This window comes from Neophocaena asiaeorientalis, unplaced genomic scaffold, assembly GCF_003031525.2.
Source record: "Neophocaena asiaeorientalis asiaeorientalis breed wild unplaced genomic scaffold, Neophocaena_asiaeorientalis_V1.1 scaffold4, whole genome shotgun sequence".
Taxonomy (NCBI): domain Eukaryota; kingdom Metazoa; phylum Chordata; class Mammalia; order Artiodactyla; family Phocoenidae; genus Neophocaena; species Neophocaena asiaeorientalis.
In genome coordinates, this window is record NW_020173682.1 from 1508579 (window position 1) to 1526382 (window position 17804).

General features: G+C 42.8%; 1 protein-coding gene across 7 annotated transcripts in view; it reads right to left on the reverse strand.

The window, feature by feature from the left end:
- RSU1 (Ras suppressor protein 1) overlaps positions 1-17804 on the reverse strand; it is a 196154-nt gene that overhangs the window by 71669 nt on the left and 106681 nt on the right. Inside the window, exon 9 of one of the 7 annotated variants that reach the window (XM_024750094.1) lies at positions 3563-3581. The exons of 4 other annotated variants lie outside the window; for them this stretch is intronic. In XM_024750094.1, coding sequence (XP_024605862.1) covers position 3581 — 1 coding nt within the window. In that variant the 3' untranslated portion in view covers positions 3563-3580. Of the gene's footprint in view, positions 1-3562; positions 3582-12923; positions 12942-16987; positions 17526-17804 lie in introns of those variants that run through there. 2 more of the 7 variants (XM_024750095.1, XM_024750097.1) reach the window with 2 other exon arrangements.

A 17804-nucleotide genomic window follows, 5' to 3' on the forward strand; every position in this document is an offset into this window, starting at 1 on the left:
CACACTATATGTTAACACTCTACAAAATGCAAACAAATGTACAGCTAGAAGCTGGGGATTGGGGGAAAGGTGGAGAGGGGCAGGAGGGAGGGATATGGTTTTACACAGGAACACAAGAAAACTTTGGGCTCACGATCTTGATTATGGTGACTATTTTACAAGTATACACATGTCAAAAAATGTATCAAACTGCATATTTTAAATATTTAGTTTACTGTATAGCAATTGATCTTCAATAAAGATGTTAAATTAAAAAGAAAAATCTGACTCAATGCCACAAAGCTAGCAAAAGGGAAGAGTGGGATTCGAACCCAGGCAGCCTGTGTCCAGAGCCGGTTCCCACACCTACAGGTCCACACTGTGGAGGGGAATCCCACGTGTCTCCTGGAGCTAGCTTATCCTCCTGCTTGATGTTAGGTGGCTAAGCCCCACTCTGGCTGTGCTCACTCCCAGGTAAACTCCCTGGGGCATTTCACAATTGATTTACTTTTCCTTTGAGGGTTTTCAGAAGCCCTCTGACCCCAGAGATATGCCTCTCCTGGGTCTTCAAGTTCTGCCGGCACAAGCATGCCCTCCAGGACCCGGCAAGGCTCTGAAAGCAGAAGCTGGACGACACTAGCTATGGCCTGATCACCCCTGCACCCTCTGGTCTCTTTTGTAAAGGAGGAGGCTAGGCCGATTTTCAGAAGCAGAAATTTTGGCCTCATGGAAACAGAGCAGCAATCATTCTCCCTCCCTCTCTCCCTCTCTCTCTCTGCACATAATTAAAACTAATCCCCACGGGCTTCCCTGGTGGCGCAGTGGTTAAGAATCCACCTGACAGTGCAGGAGACATGGGTTCGAGCCTTGGTCTGGGAAGATCCCACGTGCCACGGAGCAACTAAGTCCGTGTGCCACAACTGCTGAGCCTGCGCTCTAGAGCCCGCGAGCCACAACTACTGAAGCCCACGTGCCTAGAGGCTGTGCTCCACAGCAAGAGAAGCCACCACAATGAGAAGCGCGCACACCGCAACGAAGAGTAGCCCCGGCTCGCCACAACTAGAGAAAGCCCGCACGCAGCAACGAAGACCCAATGCAGCCAAAAATAAATTAAAAAAAAAAAAACACTAATCCTCACGATTTCCACATCTTAGGAAAAATACTTAAAATATCATCTTTTGTCATTAACACTCAGTTAACAATGAACACTTCACTAGGAGGATTTTGTTAGAAATAGAGAACATTAATACAACCTGTGAGAAAATTTAATTTCACATTTGGAAGTGGTGTACTGACCACACGGGGTCCTCCTGTGTCTATATGGGGGACAGTATTTCCTCAAGCACACGGCACTTCTCCACATCAGTCCTCCTCACCTGTGTTGGGTGTCTCCTGAGCCCAACAGGTCCAACTGCACCTCAAAATGCCACAGGTGGGGAGATAAGTAATGACACATAACCTGCTACAGGTGAGGGTTCCTTCTCAACGCGGCTGATCAGGAGTCCTCTGGTTCCTCATGTCTGAGTGATGTCAGAGGGATTCCTTCTGGCCTTTCACATCAAGGGTTTTAGGTTCAGAGACCAGGCTCTGAATTGTTTTTCTGACTTGTCAACAAAACATAGTTTGAAGGCTGGGCGGAGGAGCTGCTTCCTATCCTCTCCCCTCCCCCAGGCTGTTTATTTTTAAGTAATTACTAGAGTTCAAAGACTGCCAAGTCACCTTCTATAGTCACACCATCCTGATGGAGGACAAAGCCACACCTGCATCCTAGGGTAAAGCAGCCAGTATCCAGGTCCTACACACAGAGGTGTCCGAGGATGGAGGCCTGGCTGATGCAGAACCAAAACCAAAACCAGGCTGATGGGCTAAGTCCAGGGCAAATACCAGCTTGCAGCTTTGGTATTTTTTCCCCTATGACCTCCTAAACGTCCATGTGTGGAGTTCCTTTCACAGCCTAGCTAAAAAGAGCTGCTAGATGGGGTGGGAAAGAGCTGGCTGGGGAAGGCTGCAGCCTTGGCAACATCACAGAAACTTCTTTGGTGATGGAAGAGGCTCTAATAATATCATGAAATCAAAGCACCGCAGATGCAAGAAGAAAAGGGAAAGACGGAAAATGCGTAACGGACGTGCGACACACGGTTTAAAGAAAATCCCCTCCAGCATAAGTGTCTGAACCGCAGGCTAAAATGTACAGCTGAAAGAATTGCAACTCCCAGTCACCCAGTGTTTTCAGGGCTGGCCAGGTGCCAGCCACTGTCTGAGGCTCCTGGGGACACAGAGGTGCCCTCAACAAAGTCCCTGCTCTTGCGGGGGACCGCCATTCTAGAGGGAGGCAGATCAAATAAAGTTAGGGGCAGGGAGGGAGGTGAGGCTTGTTTTAGGTAGAGTGGTATGGAAAGTGCTTCACTGACAATGTGCTGAACTTAAATGACATGAAGGGGCAAGCCGAAGGCCATTGAGAAACTGCATATAAGGGTAGAGCTATTCGTGTTAAAAGACAAATGTCAGTGCCTAAGAAAATAAAGAGGGAACGGACGACACATCAAAAGGCTGCCCAGGCAGACGCTGTTTTATTGCGCTTTGCTTTACTGCCCTTCACATACGGCACTTTTTACAAATGGAAGGTCGGTGGCAGCCCTGCATCGAGCAAGTCTATTGGTACCATTTTCCCAATAGCATTTGCTCGTTTCATGTCTCTGGGCCACACTTTGCTCTCACACTATTTCAAGCTTTTTCATCATGATCATATTTGTTACGGGGATCTGTGATCAGCGACCTCTGGCGTTACTAGTACAACTCATTGAAGGCTCAGGTGATGGTTAGCATTTTTGAGCAGTGGAGTATTTTTTCATTAAGGCATGTACATTAATTCTTCAGCAACTGCAACAATGCTATCGCACACTTAACAGACTACAGTAGAGTGTAAACATAACTTCTATGTACACTAGGAAACCAAAAATTCGTGACTCACTTTACTGGGATCTTTGCTTTATTGCAGCGGTCTGGAACTGAACCTGCAGTATCTCCGAGTTGGGCCTGTATTGGTATGTCTTCCCTACTTCACTGTTATTGCCTCTTAACTGAATGAGAGTCTATCTAGATATCAGGTGATCTACATCTTTATATTACTGAGTGGCCCACACACTTGGTTTCTTTAGTACAAAACCTGGAAAGAGGTTGTGATTTTTTTTTTTTTTTCTTTTCAGGTGCTCTAGGGACACTGACAAGATTTCCTGAACTTACACACTCAGCAGTTAATTCCAAACACTTGAGTCCAGGAACGCAAATGTGGGATCACTAACCACGTAAACACATGAATGATTTTGTATGTATAGCTCGGCAAAACAAACAATGAAACAGGTAAATGGGAAACAACTACCTGGCTCTTTGAATCCAGGTAATTGTTCTGCTTTGTCGCTATAGTGGCTGTCAGACCTCATGCCACCCTACCTTACCTTTGGTGCTTATTTGGAAAACATGAATTGCTGGGCCTCAGATTTTGGACTCCAGTGCTATTTTCCACTTAAAGGAACCAGGACTCCGTGGAGAAGACTCAATTCTTTGTTGGGGCAAAGAAATTAAAACCTGGGACTGGACCGAACCTAGTAAGAAACAAAGACACGAAGAGAGGACGCTGAAAGCTTGGGAGGGATTGTACCACCAATCCGATCTCAGTCACTGGTACAAGATGAACTGAGAAAGGCCCAGAGTCCATAAGATGCCCAAAGAGATAAATAGTATAAAGTATGGTTGAGAGAGGTCACAGCCTTGAAGACGCACTAACTGAAGACCAACTGCAAAACAACATAAACGTACAGCCTTCAGTGGACGAACACACACCCACGCAACCAGAAGGGTGGCTGGCAGGAACGCAGATGTGTATTTGTCATTCTGGAACCACCCACATAAGGGGACGAACTCAGAATCAGAGTTGATTCAGGAAGGTTGGTTTTCAGGGACTGAACAGCTGGCAAAAAGAGACACCACTTCAGGACCTCTGAAGGGGATAACGGGATGGGGATATGGTTTTACAGGAAGGGCCGAGTTGATTCAACAACCAGAGAAGTTGAATGATTGCCAACATACCCTTAAGCCTCATGCACTGACTTCCCTTCGAGAACTTCAGCATAAACTCAGCATTTCCTCACCTTCTTCCTTGATGCTACCCAAAAGCAACAAGGTGAATATAAGACAGTGTTCTTCTTATTTTTCTTTAATTTTTATTTCATATTGGAGCATTGCTGATGAACAATGTGCTGGTCTCGGGTGTACAGCCAAGTGATTCAGTTCTACATATACATGTATCTATTCTTTTCAAATTCTTTTTTTACATTTAGGTTATTACAGTATATTGAGCAGAGTTCCCTGTGCTATACAGTAGGGCCCTGTTGGTTATCTATCGTAAATATAGCCGTGTGTACAGGTCAGTGGAGTTTCATTTCTAGCTCTATGACTCAGGTAAACTATTGGTCATTTTACCTAACCTGAGGCTCTTCATTCTCTCATCTGAAAGCAAGGTGAACACCTACATCTCGTGGGATCATGAGATCACGGGAGATGAAGCCTGCAAGGAACCCACCAGGTTCCGGAACACGGCAGGAAGTCAATGAATGTCAATTCTCTCTCCTTAGTGTAACTGAGACGACTTCTGTCACGACTCACTGATCCACCTGGATGTTAGTGCGTGCGTAGAAGAAAAATGAGGGATACTGAAAGTATCTGACTCTATCATGCATCTGAATTTTTCTAGAAAAAGCTGTGCAAGATTCTTAGTATTTCAACCACAGTAAAGCCAAAACTCATCTTGTATGATGCATTCTTGAAGGAGCATCTTCCCCACGTGCCATCATTTCTTTGCTCACCATGTTCCACTATAAAATTTGAAAAGAGTATTTTTACTCAGTCGGCTTGATGACCAGTACCTTTCTTGTTGCCCTGTCTTGTTGATTATACTTGTGAGGACGGAGCAGAGGCTGGCCTCAGAAAACTTAAAATTATGTAGTTTCGAGATTTTAAGTATTTTTCTTTTTTTTTGCGGGGGGGTTGCCTCTTTGTGGGTGTCAAAAGAGAGAACCACACCAAAGAACAGGAGAAGGAAGCATTTATTACTTGCAGCAAGTAAGGAGAACAGCAGGGAATCTTCCCAAAGCAGTGGCTCCCAGAACAACAAAATCTGAGAGGTGTTAAGTATTTCTAAAACAAAAACTTTTAGTGACAAGATTTACATTCCTTAGGAATTATCTGGAATTTAGTACCAAAACAAATTTGCTAGTTGCAAGACATTCTATTCAAAGATCACCACTCACGCAGTTCTTATTGAGAATGCATGAGAACAGATTAAAAATGCTCCCAATCTCACGTAAACAGTCTGAAACACACACGTCATCTTTGCTTACAGCCAAAAGCATTAAACAAGAGAGAAGAATTAAAACAAAAAACCCATGTTTCATATATTATGGAAACTTGAGGCCCAGTCTCTTCCTCTAACATAATCAGTTCTTCCAAGATCCATTCTTCCATATGTCAAGCCCTCAAGATCTTAAAAATATAGAAAAGCTTACCTTTCAATCACTTAAAACCTTAGGTGGGAGAATACTCCTACCTAAAGAAACTCAATGAAGAAGTACGTCTTGTTTGTTTATTTTCCTCTTTCTCTTTTGCTACGTCCCCCTTTCCCATGTCCTGTTGGGTTCTGCAGGAAGGCTGGATTGTTACCGATCCTTCCAAGGGTGCAGGAAAGGCTGACATCATCGAGAGGTGTTATACACAAGGCACGATTTCACAGTGCTTCAGCAAAGAAGAGTAAGGGTGGTTGTGTGGACTGAGAACCCTTCTCTCGAGCTCACATTTAGAGAGTCCCTTTCCAAGACTCAGGACACATTTTGAGAGGTGATGTCACCTTGAAGGTTTTGAGGGTACCTAGTTAGAGAGCGACTGATCAGAAGGGATGATTCCACTTACTCTAGATAAACAAGTGGAAAGGGAAAGTACAGTAGACAAAACCAATTACACAGCTACATGTTTTGTGGCTTCTTCCTTCTTAACTTCACGGGCTCTCTAACTTTGTTGTTGTTGTGTGTGGCGTGTGTGGGATCCTAGCTCCCTGACCAGGGATGGAACCCGCGCCCCCTGCAGTGGAAGCACAGAGTCTTAACCACTGGACTGCCAGGAAGTCCCTTTTTTTTTTTTTTCTATAGGTTAATTTTTTTTTAAATAACCTATTCAACAGTGAATACATGTACAAAATGGAACATCTGATAGGTACCAAAGGGTAAAAAATGAAAAGAATGTACCCTCCCTCCTTGCTTTCCCCCCACCCCTCAGAATAACCACATGTACTGGTTTACTCTGTCTTCCTCAGCTACATTCCAGACATTCACAAACACAATCACATACTCCACACGCCCCGTGAAAACACTCCCTTGATGGACAAAGAGAAGGCACAGACCCACGGATTCATAGAGAGGAAGGTCTCCTTTTCAAACATAATTCCTTTATCTGTGAAGTTAAGGAACTGTTTCATTTCCAACATGAGAGACGTGTGGGCAAAAGATCCCACATGCCGTGAAGCAACTAAGCCCATGAACCACAACTACTGAGCCTGCGCTCTAGAGCCGGCGAGCCACAACTACTGAGTCCGCATGCCACAACTACTGAGCCTGTGCTCCACAGCCCACGTGCCACAACTACTGAAGACCGCGCGCCCTAGAGCCCATGCTCCGCAACAAGAGAAGCCACCACAATGAGAAGCCCACACGCGGCAACGAAGAGTAGCCCCCGCTCGCCGCAACTAGAGAAAGCCCATGTGCAGCAAGGAAAACCCAATGCAGCCAAAAATAACTAACTAAACAAATAAATTTATAAAAAAAAAAAAAAACAGAAAGAGATCAACACAAACGAAGACAGAATCTTGCCTTAATATTACAGGCTGAGGATGCATTTTAATGTCTCCAGTCTTGTTTACCCTGTACCAGCAGAAGCTGAGAACGACAGCACGGTTTCTTCTGGACTCCAGAATGGTTTTTTCTTTCAGAAATCAGGGCAACCTGTCAGAGGCTCCTCTGCATGAGATGACGGGTCATTCATACAGGACACTGAGGGTGCCATGTGCATAGCTCAGAAATGAGGGAATCTTCAGTATTGCTTCCCAAAAGATTAGTCTCTTAAGGGAGCGAAAACATGCACTTTTACCCCCTCCCCCCAAATCTACGTGATACTCACTGAAATAAATATTGAGTTATAAAATGCTGAATAGCACATATAATGAGCTTATCATAATACCTGTCACGTGGTAGTCACTGCTTATTATTATTACTGCTGTTGTTATTATTATTACTACTACTACTATAAAAATTGCTGCTAAGGTAAAAGACTCAGAAGGAAGACAGTAAAAGGGACCTAGAGTAAATGGGCAGTAGGGAAACACTTGGCAAAAAGGTCTCTGAGGAAGCAATACTGAATATGATACTTGAAGGATAATTGGGCATTCGGTATGTCAATACAAGGACAGAACACTCCAGGCAGAGAAAACTGCACTTATGGAGAGCTGAGGTAGGAAGCAGGCTGTATCTTTAATGGGAAGTAACCCAGCCTTGTCGTTCTGGGTTCATTCCCAGTGGATCTCTTCCAGGGCTCCCCAGTGTCAGCTCAGCTCTGATCTGGGTCACTGCCATGATCCTCCTGTCCCAGAGCATAGTGAGATTCTGGGACACTCAGGACAGGGCTAGAGGGACAGAAAAACCCCCCTCCAAGCAGCTCATCTTACACGACGAAGACCCAAGTCTTTTATTATATCATCAGGATCATTATATCTTCAAAGACACTGCCAGGAACACAGTAGACATAGCCTGTGCCTCACAGGTGCCAGGTGGGTGCACATGGAGCCCATCCCCAAGCAAGGCAATTGTCTACTGCTGTTTCCGCATGCCATTTCAGAGTTCAAGTTTAGCCATTTTGTCCCAAAGGAAAGGACTGAGGCTCGGTAAGTCTTAACTCTGGATGACAGCTGTAATGAAATTCGGAAGAGAACGGAGATACCGTTTTAAAAGAAATGCTATAAGCTTAGCACTGGAACATGACTTTCCTACCTTCCGTACCTTGAGTGTTCTCGGTCTTACAGTCAGACCAAACACAGTATTCTACTGGAGCAGAACAAAGAAAAAAGGTTTTACCTCAGAAGATAACTATCACCCTGCTGGGTCTTTGCATGAAATTTATGAGTAAGCTCACACATACTGGCTGTAAATATAACACACAGCCAACAAAAAGCACAGTCTTAAACGATCCTTTACATGCCACTTTCTCTACCCTATTAAGATGCTCGTTGTTTCCGTGATTTATCTGATAATAAATTTTTGATGACTGGTAGGTCTCATAAAATTACTCTGGTGCTGACTACACTGATTAATGAGTCTGAAGGATCGAAAGTGTCAGGAATTCATGTGTACGAATAAGTTACTGCCAAATATATATTAGGTATTCCATAAAATATAGAATAAAAAGGTGGATCTCGTAATTTTATCTTGTATCTATTTTCCTGTAACCATTTATATTCAGGGCCAGCGTCATCTTCCGCGGCCTTTACAAAAAAAAAAAAAAAATCAATGAGGGAAATCCACGCGGGGGGCAAATTCAAGAATTAAACTAAATCTGAGAAAAATAATGAATTGGTGTAGACAATAAAACATGTTTCCCAGAGAAACAAAGGTTTTTTCCCCCAAACCTTTAAGGTAGGTTTTTGTCTGGGGTGGATTTTTTTTTTTCTCCTGCCCTCTAGATTTTTACTTTTAAATCTTAAATGATACTGCAGGCCTCAGGCACGACAGGCAATGAGCAGGCGAAGGACCAGTGGAAAGGTGTTCAAAAACTCCTGTGTTAGCTAACAGGCTTCTGAATGTACCGCTCTGGTCCACAGAGAAGGCTGGAGAAGGTAGCAAGGAGATGCCGTGTCAGCTACTGCAGCCTTAAAACAAAGCTGGTGCCTCTCTGGACTTCAAAATTGTTCCTATGCAGCTTATTTTATTTTTGTTTAATCAAATAAACAAGAAGGGTTTTCCATGGGAGAAAAAAAACAAAACAAAAAAACATGTTTCCCAGAAAAACAGAGGATTCAGGATTAGAAATTGGTGCTGAGGCGACTCTTAGAGATGACCTAGTTTGAACCTCTTGCTTTTAAGATGGGGAAGCTGAGAGGAAGCATGATGAGGTCCTTTGCCATTGAGAGAACTGGGGCTGGGAACCACCTCTAAGGCCGGCGCTCTAAAGACAGACTTTGTTTTCCCCGTTGCTCACGGCTCCCGGCAGAGCCCACGACCGAGTCTCTACGCCGCGGTGCGGCGTGTGAAACCACTCTCCATCTCTGATGTCTGTCTGCACGCTGGGGAAGCAAACCAGCTTTAGTTACACGAGAAGAGAAGTCAGTGCCCCATTCTTGGTAGTCTCCATCTCACTCAGTAAGACTCCAGAGATCTCCTGAGACAAGCTTGGAAAATGGAATAAAAGTCTTAAGGGCTCCAGATGTGGTGACTGGAACCCCAAGATGGAACAGGAAATTCCTGACTCCACACCTTACAGGGCAAAACATGGAGAGCTACGATGTAGGTCCACAAAGTCAGAGACGGAAGATTCCACACCTACTAGTGGGAGTCCCAGTGCAAGAAGCTGCCAGGTGGCACAAAGGTCCCCCATGCTGCATCTTCCGGCCATAAGACTCTTGTGAAAGAAACACGACGGGGTCCAGTAGTGGGTGCTCTATGGAACTCTCCCTTCTTCAATTCTCTAGCTGACTACGACAAAGCAGGAGATTTTGCAAGGTGCCTTTCACTCCCAGGGGATCTTCAAATTCTAACCAGCTTCTGTTTTAACATAGTCCGTTCTTAAGGGATGATTAGAAATTAAAAACACTGACCCATCTGCCAAAAAAAGAGCCTAACCTTTGTGTCCCTAAAACGCAACAATGGTGAATGTGCACTTTTTGAAGGAACCTTTAAGTCTGAAAGCTAAACGCATAAGAAAGACATGGTGGAGGGACTACGGAGAGGTGGATTAAACCTTCCAGAGTAATTTCAACACATTTACGAATAAACAGAATTTGCCCCCCAGGTTGTCGGAGGCTATGGGAGAAGAGAGGAAAGACGGGGTGATCTGAGTGCACTGGGGTAGCAATAGTGTTAGGGGCTGAATTTTCCCAAAAAAAATTCACGTTGAAGTTCTAACCCTTGGTAACTCAGAATGTGACCGTATCTGAAAGGTACTAGGGTCTTAGTGGGGTAATCAAATTAAAGTGAGGTCATCAGGGTGGGCCCTACCTAATCCAATATGACTGGTGTCCTTATAGAAAGGGGAAATTTGGACACAGAAACAGACACTTCCAGGGATGATAATGTAAAGACACAGGGAGAAGATGGCCATCTGTAATCCACGGAGAAAGGCCTGGAAGAGATGCTTCCCCGACAGCCCTCAGAAAAAACCAACCTCTCTCACACCTTGATCTTGGAGTTCTAGAACTGTCAGATGATACATTTCTGCGGGGTGGCTTAAAAAACCAAAATTAGACCAAATTAGGTATCAGCAAGAGAAAAAAAAAAAGCAGGGCGTTTATTTAGTAACCTCGCTAAGTAAAATAACCAGAACCTCAATAACAATTTATTTATTTTCTAAACAAACACTAATTGGATGGAGAAAAAAAAAGTATGTACATTGTGAAGGTGATAAAACTGTATGGGTTCCAAATGAGACTATTTAAAAATTAACTATGATAGTGGAAAACAGTATTTTCTTGACCCCAAACTTTTTACAGCGTGCGTCTTAAAAAATACATATGAGGTGATATACAAACACAACAGAACAAAATCTGGAGAGTTATTTCCTTAACGGTTGACGAATAAATTGGGCATCAATAAAGGCCAGTGGACACAAAACTCACATTTACCCTTTCTATCTAATAAAGTTGACTAAAATGCTTTTCGTAAGATTATGCATTCTAAACACATTCTAAATGCATTCTAAGACATTATAGAAGCTTTTATTGCCAAAAATTACAAAAAACAAAACCTCCAACAATGCCTGACCAGAATAAGAGACCAGAGCTCAATAAAATGACAGCATGAAATAAAACAAGATATTACCGTGTAGAGAACAGAAATCAGACACTTTCGTTTGATTATAAAGTGCCACTTACTAATTTCTCTCTCAAATAAAAACAGCAAAGGCAGAAAATAACTCATCTTAGCTGGACAGAAGGCATCCAGCATTGAACTTGAACACTGCTGGGAGTTAACAAAGGTTATCAACATGTAGGGCGGACCATGTCTTTGAGTAGGTCAATATTCAACAGTTCGATATGATTATTTCAAGTGAGTATCAGCTAAAAATGGAACTCAAAATAGCTCTTTCGGAAGAGGAAGTAACCTGACACATTTCTTTTCCGGAGTGTAGATGGAGTCTAGACTACGTCTGTTTTCCTTCTGTCAAGAGGGACCAATTATCTGTATTCCATCTACCTTAAATTGATACTGTAATGCATCATGCATTACATGATGTACAACAGAGGCTGAATGCACGCTTCAGAGTCAACATACAAGGAAAGAGGAGATAAACAGTGGGGGGAAGAGAGACATGACTGTCTTGCTCTTTAAAATCACATGTAAAAACCTCTTGTAGGGCGAGGTTCAGAGTAAACAACACTCTTCTCCCTTTGATGGAGCAGCTGTGTTTTTTCCCATTTGCCCATCTAAATTTATTTGCAATTCTTTTTTTTAGTACAAGGCCTACTTTTTTTTAAATAAATTTATTTATTCATTTATTTATTTTTGGCTGTCTTGGGTCTTCCTCACTGCATGTGGGCTTTCTCTAGTTGCGGTGAGCAGGGGCTACTCTTCATTGAGGTGTGCAGGCTTCTCACGGCGGTGGCTTCTCTTGTTGCGGAGCACGGGCTCTAGGTGCGTGGGCTTCAGTAGTTGCAGCACGTGGGCTCAGTAGTTGTGGCGCACGGGCTTAGCTGCTCCGTGGCATGTGGGATCTTCCCGGACCAGGGCTCGAACCTGTGTCCCCCGCATTGGCAGGTGGATTTTTAACCACTGCATCACCAGGGAAGCCCTATTCGCAACTCTTTAATGATACCTGCCCTAGTCATGGAATAAAATGCAGAAAGACTGACAGAGCTCCAGCTCACTGGTCAAACCTGATCTCACAGAGCTCACCCAGCACAGTGTGGCTGAGGCGTGACCGCATTGGAGGACCAGAGAATGAATGTGCCTATGTGAGGTAGCCTTTCCCAAGTCTGCATTTGCATCTAAGGCACGTCAGAGTGAAAGACATTCCAGAATACGTGTAAGATGGGGTTTCCTAGAGGCCTTCAGGAATCCCAGCTTAGCCTCCTGAAGCTGGTTTTCAATCCCTGACAGAGTTTACCTTTGACCTTTATAGGTTTAGGGGGTGGAAGTTCCCTACTGCCACCCTCTCGGACTCCAGGTACACTGGAAATGTCAAATGGGAAGCACCGCCCACTTAAAAAACTGAACTGTTTTGAATGAGCCGACAAATTATAGGAAAGTAAAGCTTTAAAAGGCATGTAAAAACTTTACGTATTGAAGAAAGGATAAACATGCACTAAGAAAAAGGAAAAATACTGATGACCTCTGGAGTCCAGCTGAATAACAGTGCTAAGCAAGTAAAAAGCGGAAAGGAAAAACTCCTTCTAATTGTAAATTACATCAAGCAATCTATCAAAAAATTTGGAAGAGAGAACTGTTATGCACTCTTCCTCAAACAGTCTGCCTTCCTCTTGTTCCCTTAAGAGGGGAAGGATTAATTTACCAAGGCAATTAATGTCTCCTGGCCACACAAAGAAAACAGGTGAGGGAGCAAGTCAAAGATCAACATTGATATTATGTCCCATCGTGACTTACATCTATTCAGTGGAATTAAACATTCGTCAACTCCTTACGCTGGTAACATACTATCTGGAGAAAAAGGAATGCTATGTAAGTTTTATCATTTAAAGTGAACATGAAATGAGGGGTATGACACAATACTACCTGATACACAACATATCTTATGGGTTTCCCTTTTCTCTTTGGTATTTCTTAGCAAGGTTCGTTAAATGCAGCACATGTGTATGCAAATAGGTGCAGAGATGTCAGAAGTTTGAATCGTATTTTGTATTATGGAGGAAACGTGAGAATACATTTATTAACTTAAAGAACGAACCGCAATATACATATGTAGCATCTATGAAGGAAATATAAATTAGCAGGAGCACAGCACACAGTCAACTTTTAAAAATAAAAACAATCTTTATGTCGAAAGCTTTAGGAAAAACTGGTTCTTCTTTTTCATGTCTACTATAAAGAAATACTGTGTTTCTCTGGCTTACCTGGAGCTATTTTCGGATACAGTAATGAAAGAGGAAAGTCTTTGTCGTCCTGCACACCTGCTGTCACTATGTAAAAAATTCACTAACTGCTAGCAAGGTCCGGGCAGATTAACCTGCTCCTCCAGCCTTCTGTGATATTTATAAAACCATGCTCGTTCCGTGCATCCATTTATACTTCACCAGAAAGATAAGGTTTAAGGAGTTTTGTTAGACAGGATTTCCTTCTGCAAAGGGCTGTCTTAAATAAATGGGATCACTTATTAAGTTGGAAATTCTTTAGCCTTTTGGTAGACCAGATATATCTGTTACTTAAGGATCTTCGGAGTCAGCAGCCACTAGGGGATATAGTAGTTATTTAATAAAGCCCATGTATGCCCATTCCAGCCTCTAATAGGTTTGCCCATACTGCAGAAAACAAGAAAACATCACTTCATTTTAATTCTACAAGTAAAACAGCCTGAGAAGCCATATGCAGCAGAATCAAAGCACTTATTCCTCCTTACAAGCTAGTTCAACAGGATGATTTATTTTGCTAGACTTCCAGGCAGGAGAAATTGCTAGCATTTTTCCCATCAGTGCTCACCACTCACCAAACACTGCTTAGTTAAAATGTTTCTGTTAAGTAATATTAATAATAGTAGGAACATCTTCATTTAAGACTAAAAAACGAAACAGAAAAGCAAGTGTGGCACCTTTCCCTGGTGCGCAAAGAAAGTCACAAGACAGGAGAAATGATGGGGGAGCACCTTTTGAGTTATGCCAGGCTGGAGATGAGGCTTTAGGACTGCCATGCCTTACAAATTGCAGCCTTCATGAGGAAGCCTGTTTTCCAAATGTCGCTTTCAACCGACACATTTTCAGCTTAACATTTGTCAAACCTCTTCTTTTGTTAAGAGTTAACGTGTCAGTTTTTTAAATGGCTTGCGGTTTCTATCCACCTTCCGTGATGGAAATGTGAAAAGTGCGTGTTACTCCCTTTCACAAAGCATCTTGTCAAGGATCCTGACTCCAATCCGACTTCTCCCGGGGACAAAAAAAAAAAAAAAATCTGCCTTCTGGAAACTTTACAGGCGGTAACTATCCCATCATAATTCTGCCTAGAAGAAGTTACTCAACAACAGCCCGAAAACGCTAACGCACCTGTAGGGTTTGATCCTCAACACCAGACGGAGCAAATTATTATTATTATTTTAAATTAATTTATTTACTTATTTATTTTTGGCTGCGTCAGCTCTTCATTTCTGTGTGAGGGCTTTCTCCAGTTGCGGCAAGCAGGGGCCACTGTTCATCGCGGTGCGCGGGCTTCTCACTATCGCAGCATCTCTTGTTGCGGAGCACAAGCTCCAGACGCGCAGGCTCAGTAGTTATGGCACACGGGCCCAGGTGCTCCGCGGCATGTGGGATCTTCCCAGACCAGGGCTCGAACCCGTGTCCCCTGCATCGGCAGGCGGATTCTCAACCACTCCACCACCAGGGAAGCCCGGAGCAAATTATTTTAACAGAGGGAATAAGTGACAATGAGCGGGGCAAAGCAATGACACCAGCCAATATGTTCCCTTTGCTGAAAGTACCATAAATGAACAAAGAGCAACCTCCATCTGAGGAATGATGAGGATGTGATGAATGCCCCAAATGTACTCAAAAGAACAACCTCCTGAAGAATCACACCTTGGCATCCTCCCAGCCACACCTGCCCACATCCCCTCCTGCTTCGTCTTCATCAGCTTAAATCACTGCCAAGTACTTTAATTCTTCCTGAACACCGACTTCCCTGTTTTGTTTCAAACATCCACGTCTCCTCCTGGAGTCCGTTAGAGTCTGGAAATCAGATCATCCATCTTCCCTGCCTGTCGCTGCTCAAGACTTGGAAGGCCTCTCAGGATGTGCTTAGAACAGGAAGGTCACCTTGAACTTCAACCATGGACATGAAGGGATATAAAATGCGCTGGCGAGTTCTCAATGCTCTCATTTAGGTAATGGGTCGATTGGTTAAAAAGAAAACAGAGAAAGGAGACTCACTGGTATTTTAAGTGCCAGAATAAAAATTTTAAATATGCTTTTATGGGCTTCCCTGGTGGCGCAGTGGTTAAGAGTCGGCCTGCCAATGCAGGGGACATGGGTCCGAGCCCTGGTCCGGGAAGATTCCACATGCTGCGGAGCGACTAAACCCGTGTGCCACAGCCACTGGGCCTGCACTCTAGAGCCCGTGAGCCATAACTACTGAGCCTGTGTGCCACAACTACTGAAGCCCGTGCGCCTGGAGCCCATGCTCCACAACAAGAAAAGCCACTGCAATGAGAAGCCCACGCATAGCAACGAAGACGTAACACAGCCAAAAATAAATAAATTTCTAAAAATTAAATAAATAAAAATATGCTTTTATGACAGGCTAAAGATCAATATTAAAAAACGATTTTTTCATTGTTAGGGATGTATGTGACTTATATAAAAAGAAACAAGGAAGTGAAGATTAGAAACCACAGGTTTCAGAATAAAGGATCTAAGACTAAGGTACTGATTGAGACATTGGCCTTGTTTAAAAAAATACAGGTATAACGAATAAATTGCCTCCTTGCAAGTCCTCACATGTGCAGCTTTACAAAAGTAGCCAAATATCTAATTAGAGGGTTTATTCAGAGAGTTGAGAAGGATACTAAAAGTCCTCTAATTATGAAGGGGCTCCTTAAAAAAATGAAAGAATTAAGTTGGGTTCTGGTTACATGAGGATATACTAACATACACCAATTCATGTAAAAGAGGACCTTAAATTTAAAACGTCAGTGAAACATAGTGGTGCCATTTTTGTACAAGAATCTTTTCAAAAAGGCTAAGAGCCTGAGGCAGTGTCTTACTTAGTTCACAGTCCATGTTTCTGGCTGGTATGTTTGATCAAGGAATGAAGGTAACTACTTCACTGGGAGAACAGGAGGGCAGAAAGCTGGGATACAGGAAGTGGTTCACATTCTTCTCTTTCCCAAGGAGGAAAGAAGGGGAAAACTCTACGGGAATTCACTTTAAGGAGGTCCCTGCGCCCAGGAATGTAATGTCAAGTGCATTCTCCCAGCAGAGGCTCACACAGACTCTTCTAAAAGCAGCAAACAGAGTACTGATTGGTCCCCCTAGACAGGGGACAATGGCTCTCCCATGCTTGTTTAAGCTTTCTAATGTTGATTTAACTGGCCAAAAGATAACTCTCCACGAGGAAAACAAACACATAAAAAATAAGCTAATAGGCAAACTGCTTACTCTGATCCTTAAATATAAGATGCTAATAAAACAGACAAGAATAGATACATCAAATATGTCACAGACTAAAATGTCACAGATTCCCTTTCAAATAACTTACCAATAAACTCAACCAATGCAACACACCACTCACTCATCCAGAATCCCAACAATGTTCAAATAAACGGAACTAGTTTGTAACAGGCTATTAATATAATGGTGATTAATAGCCTAACGACTCAAAGGTAATACGAAATCCATACATTCACAAGGTAATCTTTTCAAATGAAATTACAATTAGAAGCGCTTTCATACACAATGTATTCCAATTCTCTGTAAATTCTAAATTAGTGTATGGTAAATTTAAAAAACTGTTAACCAGAAAAAACAACAGAGCATTTCCCCCAGTTCTAGAATAACAGGACCTTATTTATTTTTCTGTAGGTATCATATACAATGGTTTTCTAAAAGCATACCCGACAAACCAAGCTCTACATAATCCTCCATTTACTAACGAAAAATTAGAGCCTTAACTAAAGCCAATGCTAGCAACGATTAACAATTTAAGAGAAACCAAATGAACAATAAACTGTTCATTTGCAACTACATTTTCACACATTTTTATAATTAAACAAATTTTCAAGGCTGAGCTATGTTCATTCTTTTTTAAAAAAACTATGTATCTATAATAATTGCACATATCTATGTAGTTCATGAAACAATAACACATAGCCTATACATCTCTCATTTTACTCTTAAAGTAAGTCTTATGACATGTGATAAATGTTAAGGTATCAAAAAAAAATGTTAAGGTATATCATCTTCGAAGAAATCTAAACGATGCTTTACGCTGCATTCGCGTATGAGGATACACCATCATTTCGGCAATTTTAGTCTATTTCCCCTGAACACCATTCTTCTTTCACAGCTCATCTTCTCTGTGATTCTGTCAGATGGAAATATACCATAAGGAGTCCCAGATGTGTAACCAGGAGCATGGCATACGGGGACATGTGCTACCAGAGCCACAGCTGGCCATTCAGAGGCAAGGACTCTGCCCCGTCAGTTAAGTCTGACCTGCTGTCCCAACACAGATTCCGAGAGAGCTGTGCTGGGTTTGCGGGGGGAGCGTATTTCTGTTACCAAAGAACGGGAGACTCCAAACTGAATGTAACTTTTAATGATCTCCTAGGTCTTCTCTAAGAGTTGGGATATTAAATTCTCA